Source organism: Scyliorhinus canicula, chromosome 7 (genome assembly GCF_902713615.1).
Source record: "Scyliorhinus canicula chromosome 7, sScyCan1.1, whole genome shotgun sequence".
In the NCBI taxonomy this organism is placed as follows: Eukaryota; Metazoa; Chordata; class Chondrichthyes; order Carcharhiniformes; family Scyliorhinidae; genus Scyliorhinus; species Scyliorhinus canicula.
The window spans coordinates 126,726,484-126,742,009 of NC_052152.1; the positions used below are offsets into that span (position 1 = coordinate 126,726,484).

At 49.7% G+C, this 15,526-nt stretch overlaps 1 protein-coding gene across 1 annotated transcript in view; it reads right to left on the bottom strand.

Moving 5' to 3' along the window:
- Positions 1 to 15,526, bottom strand: part of pcif1 (phosphorylated CTD interacting factor 1) — a 218,851-nt gene that overhangs the window by 110,182 nt on the left and 93,143 nt on the right. Inside the window, 1 exon segment of the mRNA XM_038802885.1 lies at positions 1,118 to 1,356. Coding sequence (XP_038658813.1) covers positions 1,118 to 1,356 — 239 coding nt within the window.

Below are 15,526 nucleotides of genomic sequence, written 5' to 3' on the forward strand. Positions count from 1 at the left end.
CTGCTGCAGCCGCCGCTCCAGCAGCTGCTCTGAGCCGCCTGCGTCGGCGGCACCGAATGGCTACCTGCAGGGCAGCCGCTCCCGCCACGGCAGCAAACATAGCTGGCTGGTGTGCAAACATGACGAACTATACAAAGGGGTTGGGAAGGAGAGACAACATGTTTACCGATGGCGCTTTGACACCTCGACAGCCAGGGCCCGTGGGATACACGGGTGCCCCAGCTGCCTGGTTTCGCTGCAGACACGCATGCAACCTTCGCCCTGCCCACAGTAACCATCCACCGCCCACTTCACCCTGTCCCTCCTCATTCCGGCGCCACTGGCCTCAGCCCATCACCAAGACCTGCACTTGGAAGCGTGTCTTCGCCACCGTCCTTCTCCGGGAACCCTCCTACCGCGCCCCAGCACCGGCCGTGGACACCACTTCCTGCTGCCTACGTTGAGGCCGGCCACTCACCTCCTTCCTCCACATTGTCAGCCAGCATGACTGGCTGACGAATTTATTTACCAGGGGTGAACGGCAATGGCGTCGGGACTTCGGCCCATTCGGGCCGCTGAATAGCGGGGGGGCCCCGGAGAATCACCGTACTTAGTACCTCGGGCGATGCTCCCATAGTGATTCTCCCATACGGAGATGGGAGAATACCGCCCAGGGAGTTCTTGATGGATTTGATCCCTAATCCTACTCCAGTTTGGATTTGAGCAACAATGGGGCTAACTTTTGTTCTTTTTGTGGGTGATGCTATCCGATGCAGTGTACTTGCTCATGGGCTGCTTGATTACTGCAATGAATAAGAATATAACTTTCTTTTTATAAATTTAGAGTACCCAATAATTTTTTTCCCCAATTAAGGGACAATTTAGCGTGGCCAATCCACCTAACCTGCACATCTTTGGGTTGTGGGGGTGAAACCCACGCAGACACGGGGAGAATGTGCAACCTCCACACGGACAGTGACCCAGAGCCGTGATTCAAACCCAGGTCCTCAGCGTCGTAGTCCCAGTGCTAACCACTGCGACACCGTGCTGCCGCACAATCAGCATAAACTTGATGCAACAAGTATAAAGATGAAAAATCCCAGTGATTCGCAGTTTGAATTTGAGGATATGCACTTACGCTGTAGGGCGGATAGATGCAGGTGCAGGAATAGATGAGGAGGAGGAGGAGGAGGAGGAGGAGGAGGAGGAGGAGGAGGAAGGTGCTGCTGACACTGCTTGTTCTAATGTCAGTGCCGGCTGCTGTTTTTCTTCAACTAAATTAGTTCCACTTGTTCGGGATACAGGTGTGCTGGGAGCGGCAACAGCAATAGGAGAAATAGGAACTATCGGAGTTGGTGGAGTTGATGATGCCTCTATCTGCAGAAGAAAATGAAAATAAGAACATGTTATGTTCAATTCCAATATTTTGCAACGGTTAGGACAAAAGGAAATTATGGCAACATTTAGTTATAAGTTTGTAGAAACAACAGGTGAAATAAATGTGACAGTGGTGACAAACAGGTGAGAGTGAATAAACCGATCATTTCACGCCAAAGCATTGTTTTCTATTTGTTTCATTAATTTCATCTGCAGCCAATGCTCCTGATAAGCTGCATGGATGTGCAGCCAGACACGAACCTGGAAATGATGGATAACATGCAGGAAAACAATTTAGAGGATTACACACAGAAAAGAAAAGCTGGCCGTGAAGAACCATTACATTTGAAAGTAAACTGCCCCCAACCATTCTCATGAAGGCATAAGCTCAGAAAGTTGGTGCCTCACGGTAGCATGGTGGTTAGCATCAATGCTTCACAGCTCCAGGGTCCCAGGTTCGATTCCCGGCTGGGTCACTGTCTGTGTGGAGTCTGCACGTCCTCCCCGTGTGTGCGTGGGTTTCCTCCGGGTGCTCCGGTTTCCTCCCACAGTCCAAAGATGTGCGGGTTAGGTGGATTGGCCATGCTAAATTGCCCGTAGTGTAAGGTTAATGGGGGGATTGTTGGGTTACGGGTATACGGGTTACGTGGGTTTAAGTAGGGTGATCATTGCTCGGCACAACATCGAGGGCCGAAGGGCCTGTTCTGTGCTGTACTGTTCTATGTTCTAAAGTTGAGAGGAAAGCCAGAAAAGTTTATAGACCAGTTAGCTTAACAATAGTTGCCAGGAAATTGTTGAAAGTCGATAAAAAGAGTGTGACTGAACACCATCAAAATTGTAGCTGACATGAGGAAACTTGTGTTCGATTACATTTTCAGATGGAGAACACACATTTGACAAGATGTTCCAACGTTTTAATTTGTCTTTTATTTACTTGCCCCATAACTCCACTTTGTCTTGCACCATAATTCATTTTGTAGATTAAACAATCCCGCTTCTATCCTTTCACAGGTATTTGCTCTTCCAACCACCACCTCCAGCCTTTTCCCTATCTCTGTACTTGTTCACCAATTAAACGAGTAAACCTGTTCACATTTCCTGGTACTGCTGAAATGTTTTTTTAATATAAACATTTTATTGAGGTTTATGGTTTTTGGTTTTACAACAACAACAAACCGTCTTCCTCCCTTACAGGTCCCAACCTCCTACTCTAAACGAATCTAACCCCCCTTCTGCTGACGGTTAATTTTCCGCAAAGAAGTCGACAAACGGCTGCCACCTCCGGGCGAACCCTAACATTAACCCTCTTAAGATTTTCTCCAGACAGAGAAAGCTAGCCATGTCAGGTCTCCGTCGTCAAGGGCTTTGGGTCCCTCCAAGCTAATAGAATCCATCTCCAGACTACCACGGAAGCAAAGGCTAGAACGTCTGTCTCTTTCTCCTCCTGGATTCCCAGGTCTTCCGACACTCTGAAAATCGCCACCTCTGGACTCGGTTTTTGTTTTTAACACAAGCTTTCGGAGCAAGTTTGAAACAAATCTGTTGGACTTTAACCTGGTGTTGTAAGACTTCTTACTGTACTCACCCCAGTCCAACGCCGGCATCTCCACATCTTTGTTTTTAACACCTTGGACATGACCTTCGCAAACCCCTGACAGAATCCCCTAAGCTTCGGGCATGCCCAGAGCATATGGACATGGTTCGCTGACCCTCGCGCGCACCTTATTTTCTACCTCAAAGAACCTGCTCATCCGGGCCACTGTCACGTGAGCCCGGTGAACGACCTTAAAATTGTATCAGGCTAAGCCTGGCACATATTGTGGACGCGTTGACTCCACTCATCCTCTATCTCTCCTCCTAACTCCTCTTCCCACTTGCGTTTCAAGTCCTCGGTCTGTGTCTCCTCTGACCCCATGAGTTCCTTGTAAATGTCAGAAACCCTCCCTTCTCCCACACACACTCTAGAAACTACCCTGTCCTGTAGCCCCCTTGGTGGCAGGAGCGGGAAGGTTGAGACCTGCCTGCGTAGGAAGTCCTGCACCTGCAAGTACCTAAATTAATTTCCCCTCGCCAATCCAAATTTCTCCTCCAGCTTCCTCAGGCTAGAAAAGCTCCCCTCAATAAACATATCCCCCATCCTCTCAATCCCTGCTCTCTGCCATCTCCGAAACCATCCATCCTTCCCGGGGCGAACTGATGATTATTACAGATTGGAGACCACACCGAATCTCCCTCCGCCCCCACATTCCTCCTCTATTGCCCCCATACCCTCAGGGCCGCCACCACCACGGGGCTGGTGGAGTACTGTGCCAGCGGGAACTGCAAAGGCGCCGTTACCAATGCCCCCAAACTAGTGCCCTTGCATGAAGCCACCTCAACATGCTCCCATACCGATTTTCCCCCCACCACCCACTTCCTTATCATGGCTATATTCGCTGCCCAACAATAATTACTAAAGTTTGGCAGCACCAGCCTGCCCTCTCCCCCTGGCTCCGCTCAAGCATCCCCTTTTTTACTCGCGGGGTCTTACCCGCCCATACAAAGCCAGTGATTACCTTATTGACCCGTTTTTAAAAATTGCCATGGAATAATGATGGGGAGACACTGAAACACAAACAGGAATCTTGGGAGAACCATCATTTTCTCTGTCTGCACCCTCCCAGCTAGTGACAACGGGAGCGCGTCCCACCTTCGAAAATAGTCCTTCATTTGGTCTAATCGGGCCAAGTTTAACTTGTGTAGCCGTTCCCATTCCCGTGCCACCTGGATGCCTAGGTACCGAAAGCTTCCACCAAACACCCTAAACGACAGTTCCCCAATCGCCTCTCCTGCCTGGACCGTGAACATCTCACTTTTCCCCATTTTTAGTTTATACCCCGAAAACCAGCCAAATTCCCCCAGAATCCTCATAATTTCTTCCATCCCCTCCAGTGGGTCCGATACATACAGGAGCAGGTCGTCTGCGTAAAGCGAGACTCTGTTCCCCCCCCGCAACCCCACCGGATCAGCCCCTTGAGGCTCTCAGCGCAATTACCAGCGGCTCTATAGCTGGAGCGAACAACAGTGGGGAGAGGGGGCACCCCTGTCTCGTCCCCCGATGCACCCTGAAATAGTCCAACATCGTCCTATTCGTCCATACGCTCGCGACAGGAGCCTGATACAACAACATGACCCAGTCAATAAAGCTCCGCCCAAATCCGAACCGTCCCAGTACCTCCCACAGATATTCCCATTCCACCCGATCAAAAGCCTTCTCTGCGTCCATTGCGACCACTACCTCCGCATCCCTACCTTCTGGGGGCATCATGATCACATTTAACAACCTTCTAACATTGGCCACCAACTGCCTACCCTTAACGAACCCCATCTTGTCCTCCCCAATCACATGCGGAACACAGTCTTCAATCCTAGAATACAAGCTTTTGGCCAGCAATTTGGCGTCCACATTCAATAGGGATATCGGCTTGTAGGGCCTACATAGCTCCGGTTCCTTGACCTGCTTCAGGATCAATGAGATTGTGGTCTGTGACATCGTCGGGGGAAGCACCCCACGCTCTCTTGCCTCATTGAATGTCCTCATCAACAGCGGCCCCAATATCCCAGAGAACGTTTTATAAAACTCCACTCCGTCTGGCCCCGGGGCTTTACCCGGCTGCATGGCCTTCAGAGCCTCTGCTATCTCTTCCAACCCGATCGGGGCCCAGCCCTTCTATCAACCCCCATCCACCTTCGTGAAATTCAGCCCCCCTAAAACGTGCCTCATCCCCTCCGTCCCAGCTGGGGGTTCTGACCCATACAGCCTTCTGTAAACTCCTTGAACGCCTTATTCAATCCTGCTAAGTCTCCAACCAGGTTCCCATCCCCGTCCTTTACTTTCCCAATCTCCCTGGCTGCCTCCCTCTTTCTAAGCTGCTGTGCCAGCATTCTGCTGGCCTTCTTCCCATGCTCATAGATTCCTCCCCCCCCCCCCCCCCCCCCCCCGCCTTCTTCAGCTGCTTTACAGCCCTCCTTGTAGTTAACAAGCCAAACTCCGCGTGTAGCCTCCGTTGTTCCCTTAAAATCCCTGCCTCTGGGTTCTCCGCATACCTCCTGTCGACCTGCTATATCTCCTTTATCAATTGGTCCGTCTCTGCTCTGTCTGCCTTCCCCCTATGGGCCCCTATCGAGATCAGCTCCCCTCTAACCACCACCTTCAATGCCACCCAGACCACCGCCGCCGAAACCTCACCCGTGTCATTGACTTCCAGGTAGTTCTGAATACATTTCCTCAGCCGCCCGCACACCTCCTCTTCGTCAGCTAAAAGTCCTACATCTAACCTCCAGTGCGGTTGCTGGCTACTCTCCCTGCTAACCTGTAGGTCAACCCTGTGCGGGGCATGATCTGAGATTGTGATCGCCGAATACCCCGTGGCCACTACCCCCATCAGTCGAGCCCTATTCAAAATAAAAAAAACAATCCGGGGGTATACTTTATGCACGTGTGAGTAGAAGAACTCCTTCTCTCTCGGCTGTCCAAATCTCCATGGGCCCACCCCCCCCCCCCCCCCCCCCCCCCCATCTGCTTCATAAACCCCTTCAGCTCCTTTGCCATTGTTGGCACCCTGCATGTCCTTGAGCTCGATCGGTCTAACCCAGGGTCAATAACTGTGTTAAAGACCCCTCCCATGACCAACTTATGCAAATCCAGGTCCGGGATCTTCCCCAGCATCCTCTTTATAAACACCTCATCATCCCAATTTGGCGCGTACGCATTTACTAGTACCACCTGCGTCCCCTTCAGTTTCCCACTGACCATAATGTACAGCCTCCCGCATCCGCAACTATTCTTCCCGCCTCAAATACCACTTTATTAATCAGGATTGCGATCCCTCTAGTCTTCGAGTCCAGCCCCGAATGAAAAACCTGTCTGACCCATCCCTTCCTTAACCTGATCTGATCAGTTACTCGGGATGCGTCTCCTGTAGCATTACCACGTCCGCCTTCAGTCCTCTCAAATGCATGAACACGCGTGCCCTCTTAACCGGCTCATTTAGCCCTCTCACATTCCATGTGATCAGCCTAGTTGGGGGGCTCATCGCCCTCCTCCCCTTCGCCGATCAGCCATCACCATTCTTGGGCCAGTCTCCAGCCCCATGCATCAGCCGGCCCGCCCCCAGGCAGCCTCCGCGCCCCTCCTGGCCTCCTTTCTGTCCCACAGCAAAAGTTCCTCCCCCGTCAGCGGAACATTCCCCCCGCCCCCCCCCGGACACACATTCAAAAGAAAAGCAGTCCCAACACAATTGCCCAAAAAAAAGAAAAACTGGGTAAACAAAAAGATCAAACAGAAGATCCAGCATCTAACAAACACACCTCCATCCCCCATCAGTGCAAATGTAAACTTTAACTCAGTAGGCTCTGCAACAGGCCCCAAATCAATAAAGAAGGCATTACAAATAATGTCCCAAAAAAAGAAAAACAAGAAACATTTTTTAACTTGAGCGCTGTAGCAAAGTTCAAAGTCCTCAGTCCGCCACCAGTCCTTTCATTCTGGCGAAGTCCATCGCTTCCTCGGGCGACTCAAAATAAAAAAGGTCCTCGTACCTGACCCAGAGACAGGCCGGATACAGCAGTCCAAACTTCACCTTTTTCTTAAAAAGGGTCGCCTTTATCTGATTGAACCCCACTCTTCTCCTGGCCACCTCCGCACTCAGATCCTGATAGATCCCCAGGATACTGTTCTCCCATTTACAATTCCGTGCCTGCCTGGCCCACCGTAAAATACGCTCCTTGTCCAAGTACCTGTGGAATCTCACCACCATTGCCCTCGGGGGGGGGGGGGCCCACCCGTGGCTTCATCGCGAGTGCTCTGTGAGCCCTGTCCATCTCTAAGGGTCGTGAGAACATCCCATCCCCCAGCAACATCTCGAACATGCCCGGTATGTATGCCCCAGCGTCCGCTCCTTTGGACCCCTCCGGGAGACCGACGATTCTCAAGTTCTGCCGGCGGGAACTATTCTCTAGATCCTCCACCTTCTCTAGAAGCCTTTTCTGGTCTCTCGGCATCCCCACCTCCAACTCCACCTCAGTTTGATGTTCGTCCTGCTCAGTCAGCGCCTTCTCTACTTTCGGGATCGCCCGATCTTGGGCATCCAGTCTAAGTTCCAGCCGCGCGGTCGATTCTTTACTAGGCTCCAAGCATTCCTGCTTCTGCTTGGCGAAGGCCTCCCGAATAAACTGCATCAACTGCTCCATTGACCGCTGGGTCAACAAGCCAGGACTCCGATCATCCGCCATGCTTTCTCCCGCTGCAGCTTCAGCCCAAGCCTTCTCTGTACGTCTATTTCTTCCTCTGCGAGCGCTTCTAGTCCCCTCTCCATGCATTAATGTAGGAGTCCACTCCACAATTGCCTCAACCATCAATTTACCAAATCAAGTCCGATAAAAATATCGGGGAAAAAGGTCCAAAGGTCTGACCCGAGTGGGAGTAACCAAATGTGTGACCTACTCCTTCATAGCCGCCACCAGAAGAAAAGTACTGATGAAATGTTAACTTTGTCTCTCCACAAATGCTGCCTGACCTAGAGTTTCCAGCATTTGCTGTTATTACCTCTTAACTGGTGGCTAAATTAATTCTTAATTGGCTGTTTAGACTGATCATAAAATTCCACTTACATTATAGCACCACCCCACCTGCACTGTTGACCAACCTCATCCTACCTAGAACAACTGATCTTTATATATCGCGCAGCATTAATGTTGTAAAATGCCCCAAAATGTGAAACCAAGCCACATAAGGAGATATTAGGACAGTTGGCCAAAAGCTTGGTCAAAGATGTAGGGCGCAATTCTCCGCTCCCCACGCGGCGTGGGAGAATCACGGGAGGGCCCCCCGTCAAAATTCACGCCCCCCCCCTCGATTCTCTCCCCCCCCCCCGCTCATAAGAAGCGGCGCTCGCCGTTTTTCACGGCGATTCTCCGACCCGGATGGGCCGAGCGGCCTGCCGTTCGCGGCCGTTTCATGGCAGCGGCAACCACACCTGGTCGCTGCCGTCGTGAAACGGGTGTGAGAAGCCTGCGTGGGGCTTGTAGGTGGCCTAGAAAGGAAGGAGCACCACGACTGTGCTCGGGAGGGGACAGGCCCGCGATCGGTGCCCACCGATAGTCGGGCCGGCGTCCAAATCGGACGCACTATTTCCCCTCAGCTGTCCTGCAAGACCAAGCCGCCACGTCTTGCAGGGCGGCTGAGGGGAAAGACGGCCACCGCGCATGCACGGGTTTGTGCCGTCAGCGTCGGTTGGAGCCGGCCAATCTGTGCATGCGCGGCTGACTTCATTAGGCGCGCCGGCCGCGTCATTCTCAGCCGAGATTTACGGAGCGCCAATCCTAGCCCCGCCGGGAGGGGAGAATAGGGGGCGAGGAGTGGCCTCCGAGGCCATTGTGAAACTCGGCCGAGTTCACGACGGCCCTCCCGATTTTTCCCGGGAGCGGAGAATTCCGCCCGTAGGTTTTGGGGATATTTTAGAGGAGAGATATGGAGAGTTTTTAAAGTGAATTCTGGAGCTGAGGCCCTTGGTAGCATAAGAAGCTGCCTCTAAGGGTGGAACAACAAAAATTGGAGATGCTCAAGGGGTAGAATTGGGGAAAACATCATTATCTCAGAGGGTTGTAGGAGATTACAGAGCTAAGGAGGAATTTGGTAAACAAGGATGAGACTTTTAAAATTGAAATATTGCTTAACATAGAAAGTAGGAGCAGAAGGATGCCGTTCAGCCCTTCCAAGTCCAAAGAACAAACAAAAGTACAGCACAGGAATAGGCCCTTTGGCCCTGCAAGCCTGTGCCGATCATGATGCCTAACTTGAAAAAACCTTCTGCCCTTACTTGGTGCGTATTCGTCTATTTCCTCCCTATTCATGTATCCATCCAGATGTCTCTTAAATGTTGCTATTGTGCCTGCTTCCACCACCTCTGGCAGCGCGTCCCAGGCACCCACCACTCTCTGCGTGAAGAACTTACCCTGGTCTGCCATTCATTATGATCATGGCTGATCATCCAATTCAATAGCCTAATCCCGCCTTCCCCCCCATATTCATTAATCCCTTTATTCCCAAGCGCTATAACTAACTGTCTCTTGAAAACAATATTTTGGCCTCAACTACTTTCTGTGGAAACAAATTCCAGAGGCTCAGCACTCTCTGGGAGAAGAAATTTCTGCTCGTCTCAGTCCTAAATAGTCCACCCCGTATCCTCAGTCTGCGACCCCTGGTTCTGCACACCCCCACCATCAGGAACATCCTTCCTGCATCTACCCTATAGCCCTGTTAGAATTTTACAGGTTTCTATGAGATTCCCCTCCCCATTCTTCTGAACACCAGTGAAAAGAATCCTAACCAACTCAATCACTCCTCATACATCCGTCCTACCATCCCAGGAATCAGTCTGGTAAACCTTCGCTGCACACCCTCTATAGCTCGAACATCTTTCCTCAGATATGAAGACCAAAACTGCACACAATATTCCAGATCTGCCCTCCCCATGCCCTGTATAATTGCAGCAAGACATCCCTGCTCCTGTACACAAATCCTCTCGCAATGAAGGCTAGCATGCCATTTTCATTCTTTACCACCTACTGTACCTGCATGTTTACCTTCAGCAACCGGTGTAGGAGGACATCCAGGTCTTGTTGCACATTCCCCTCTCCTAATTTATGGCGATTCAGATAATAAACTGCCTTCCAGCTTTTGATACCAAAGTTGATAACCTCGCATTTATCCAAATTATACTGCACCTGCCATTCATTTGCCCACTCACCCAAATTGTCCAAATCACACTGCATCCTCACATAGTTCACACTCCCACCCAACTTTGTTTCTTCTGCAATTTCTTTTTCCAATTCAATGGGCAATTTAATGTGACCAATCCACCTACCCTGCTCATCTTTGGGGTGTGGGGGTGAGACCCACGCAGACACAAGGAGAATGTGCAAACTCCACACGGACAGTGACCCGGATCAAACCCGGGTCCTCGGCGTTATGAGGCAGCAGTGCTAACCACTGTGCCACCCCGCAAATTTGGAGATATTACATTTTGTTCCCTCATCCAAATCATTAATATATATTGTGAATAGCTGAGATACCATCACCAATCCCTGTGGTACCTAACTAGTCACTGCCTGCCATTTGGAAAAAGACTCATTAATTGCTACTCTTTGTTTCCTGTCTGCCAACCAGTTTTCTATTCATATCAATACACTACCCTTAATCCCATGTGCTTTAATTGTGCCACTAATCTCTTATACGGGGCTTTGTCAAAAGCCTTCAGAAAGTCCAAATAAACCACACCGACTGGCTCCCCCTCATCATCTCTACTAATTACATACTTGAAGAATTCCAGAAGATTTGTCAAGCACGATTTCACTGCCACTGTTTTCTAAGTGCTCTGCAATAAAATCTTTTGATAATAGATTCTAGAATTTTCTCCACTACCGACATCAAGCTGACAGGTCTATAATTCCCTGCTTCTCTCTAACGCCTTTTTTTAAATAGTGGGGTTACATCAGCTACCCTCAAATCTGCAGGAACGGTTCCAAAGTCTATAGAATCCTGGAAGATGACCACCAATGCAACCACCATTTCTAGCGCCACTTCCTTAAGTACTCTGGGATGCATATTATCAATCCCTGGACATTTAACGGCCTTCAGTCCCATCAGTTTCCCCAACACTATTTCTCTACTTATATTGATCGCCTTCAGTTCCTCCCTCTCACTAAACCCTGCAATCCTGAACATTTCTGGTATCTTATTTGTGAAGACAGAAACAAATATTGTATTTAGTTGCTCAGCCATTTCTTCATCCCACGGTAGCAATTCCCCTGTTTCTGACATTAGTGTTCACCAATCTTTTTCCCTTCACGTACCTATAGAAACTTTTACAGTCAGTTTACACCTGTATTATCTTTTCCTCTTCTTAATTAATCCCTTGGTCCTCCTTTGCTGAATTCTAAACTGTTCCCAATCCTCAGACCAGGGGCGAAATTCTCCGACCCCCAGCAGGGTCGGAGAATCACCCGGGGCCGCCGAAAATCCCGCCCCCGCCGTGGCAGAAATTCTACGCCACCCGGGAATTGGCAGGGGCGGGAAACGCGCCGCACCGAGCCCCCTGCGGCGATTCTCCGGCCCACGATCGGCCGAAGTCCCGCCGCTGGGAGGCCTCTCCCGCCGCCGAGGTTTGAACCACCTCTGGTGGCGGCGGGATCGGAGGTGCGGGCTGGCCCCCGGAGTCCTGGGGGGAGGCGCGGGGCGATCGGGGCCCACCGATCGGCGGGCGGGCCAGTGCCGTGGGGGCACTCTTTCCCTTCCGCCGCCGCCACGGCCTCCACCATGGCGGACGCGGAAGAGAATCCCCCAGCGCGCATGCGCTGGTGGTGACGTCAGCGGCAGCTGATGTCACCACCGGCGCATGCGCGAACCGGCGAAGGCCTTTCGGCCAGCCCCGGCGCCAAAGGCCGCTGGTGCCGGTTTTGGCGCCAGTCGGCGTGGTGCCAACTGCTCCGGTGCGGGCCTAACCCCTCAATGTGAGGGCTTGGCCCCCAAAAGGTGCGGAGAATTCCGCACCATTGGGGAGGCCCAACGCCGGAGTGGTTGACGCCACTCCGCTACGCCAGGACCCCCACCCCGCCGGGTAGGGGAGAATCCCGCCCCTGTTGTTTTTCTTGGGCAGTTTTATGCTGTTTCCTTGAATCGAATACTATCTCTAATTTCCCTTGTAAGCCATGGTTTGCTAACAAAAGCGGGAAGGCAGACTATTATAGTTTTATTTTCGTGCCAGACAGGAATAAACAATTATTGCAGTTCCCCCATGCGCTCCTTGAATGTTTGCCATTGCCTATCCACAGTCATCCCTTTAAGTAACGTTTCCCAATCGATTACAGTCAACTCGTGCCTCATATCATCGTAGTTTCCTTCATTAAGATTCAGGAGCTTAGTCTCAGAATCAACTACTTCACTTACCATCTTGATGAAAATTTTTATCATATTATGATCACTCATCCCCAAGGGGTCTCCCACAACTAGATTGCCAATAATTCCATTCTTATTACACAGTACCCAGTCTAGGATGGTCCAGAAAACCATCCCGAATACACTTCAGAATTCCGCTTCTGCAGTATCGTGACTAATTTGATTTGCATAATTTCTATGCAGATTAAAATCACCCATAATTATAGATGGTCCTTTATTGCATGTGTCTCTAATTTTGGTTAATCCTGTTTAATGCCATTCCAAACATCACCACTACAGTTTACGGGTCAAGAAAAAACACCCATGAACGTTTTTTACCCTTTGGTGTTTCTTGACCCATACAAAGTCCACATTGTTGGAGCTAATATCCTTCCTCACTACTCCATTAATTTTATCTTTAACCAGTAATGAAATGAATGAAAATCACTTGTCACGAGTAGGCTTTAATGAAGTTACTGTGAAAAGCCCCTAGTCGCCACATTCCGGCGCCTGTTCGGGGAGGCTGTTACGGGAATCGAACCGTGCTGCTGGCTTGCCTGGGTCTGCTTTGAAAGCCAGCGATTTAGCCCAGGGTGCTAAACAGCCCCTCCACTGCCTTTTCCTCATCTGTCCATCCTAAATACTGAATACTCCTAGATGTTCAGTTTCCAATCCTGGTCACCCTGTAGCTATGTCGCCATAATCCTGGTTATATCATACCTACCGTATATACTCGCGTATCATGCGACTTTTGAAGACCTAAATTGTAACCTAAATTTGGGGGGTCGCATGATACGCGAGATACAAAATTCGCGGGTGTTTTACTTGCTGTTTTTTCTGATGGGAAGATGTTCAGCCACTTGACGTTTCCATTCATAAAAACATGAATGGAAACATCAAGTGGCTGAACATCTTCCCATCAGAATGCTGTGGTCAAAATCTGAAGAGTAGTATTCCTGATCATATGGGTAGTTTATTCAATACATGGCCGTCTTTTTCCGATACAGAATTCGCGGGTGTTTTACTTGCTGTTTTTTCTGATGGGAAGATGTTCAGCCACTTGACGTTTCCATTCATAAAAACATGAATGGAAACGTCAAGTGGCTGAACATCTTCCCATCAGAATGCTGTGGTCAAAATCTGAAGAGTAGTATTCCTGATCATATGGGTAGTTTATTCAATACATGGCCGTCTTTTTCCGATACAGAATTCGCGGGTGTTTTACTTGCCGTTTTTATGAATGGAAACGTCAAGTGGCAGAACGACGCTAGTAAAGCCAGCTGGAAAGCTGTTCGATTCGCGAACAGCTTTCACAACAGAATCCACTCTGCAGAATCCACAGACAATTATACCATTTGGAAGTTTTAGTTTGGGCATTAATTTCCAAAAAAGTGACTCGCATGATACATGAGATATAGCATAAAATCATGTTTTGGGGACGAAAATTTAGGGGTCGCATGATATGCGGGATCGCATGATACGCGAGTATATACGGTATTTACATCTTTTTGCTTGATCAGTTCATCCACTTACTGCGAATGTTCCGTCCGGTAAGGCACAAAGCCTTTAGGCTTATCTTTTTAACACAACTTGTCCCATTCCCAACATTTCGCATTGTGACCTTGATTCAATCTGGCCCTTGGTTTCTCTGCCTATCATTTTTCATATTCCCCTTTCCGATGTTTGTTTCTGTCCTTTACCCCCCTCCTCTGACTCCTTGCATAGGTTCCCAACCCCCTGCTATTTCTACTCTGACTAGCATACGGCACTGATAGTAATCCTGAGATCAGTGCCTTTGAGGTCCGACTTATCAACTTTCTTCCTAACTCCCTATATTCTGCTTTTAGGACCTCATCCTTTTTTTAACCTATGTCATTTGTACCAATGTGTATCACGACCACTGGCTGTTCAGCCTCTCCCTCCAGAATGTCCTACCACCGCTCCAAGACATCCTTGACCTGAGCACCAGGGAGGCAACATGCCATCATAGAGTCTCATTTGCAGCCACAGAAACCAGTATATAATCCCCTTACAATTCAATCTCCTATGACTACTGCTTTCCCACACATTTTACTCCTTCATACTGTAGCAGAACCATCTGTGGTGCAATGAATTTGGCTGTCGCAGCTTTCCCCTGAGGGGTCATTCCCATCAACAGTATCCAAAGCAGTACATCTGTTTTGCAGGGGAAGGGTCACAGGAGATTCCTGCAAATGAAATGAAAATCGCTTATTGTCACGAGTAGGCTTCATTGAAGTTACTGTGAAAAGCCCCTAGTCACCAAATTCCGGCGCCTGTTCGGGAAGGCTGTTACGGGAATCGAACCGTGCTGCTGGCCTGCTTGGTCTGCTTTCAAAGCCAGCGATTTAGCCCTGTGCTAAACAGCCCCATACATCCCATACAGGATGCACTGCTGCATAGCTCTTGTTCTGCCTGGTGGTCTGAGCCTGTGGTGTTACCACCTCACTATATGTGCTATCCACGACACTCTCCCCTTCACAGATGCTCCACAGTGGCCCCAGCCGCCAGTCGAGCTCCAAAATCCGGACTTCCAGGAGCTGTAGATGGAGATACTTCCTGCACACATGGCGGTCCCGGGTACTGGAAATGTTCCCGGCTTCCCACATGAAGCAAGAGGAGCAAGCCATGGTTTTCAGCTTTCCTGCCATGACTTACCCCTTTAAATTAAACCTTTGGAAGATGCTTGATATTAGATTATATACAATTCTCTATGGCTCTTCTTTCATTGTCCTAGTTACTGCCAATTATAGCCCTAAGACTATAAACCACAAAATGTATTTTCAAACCATAAGTGATAAAAGTTTCAAAGACTTATCGACTTTACCTACTGCTTACCAATCAGCGCACTCCCTTGTAGCCTCATCTGCCACAGCAGGGCAAGGTGTTCCAGCAATAATACTTGTGCTCCAGAACAGAATAGCATTTGTAAGGGCAGCACGGTGGCGCAGTGGGTAGCACTGCAGCCTCACAGCACCGAGGTCCCAGGTTCAATCCCGGCTCTGGGTCACTGTCCGTGGGTAGTTTGCACATTACCCCTGCGTTTGCGTGGGTTTCACCACCACAACCCAAAGATGTGCAGGGTAGGTGGATTGGCCACGCTAAATTGTGCCTTCATAGGAAAAATCAATTGGACACTCTAAAGTTTAAAAAAAAAGAATAGCAATTGTGCTCCAG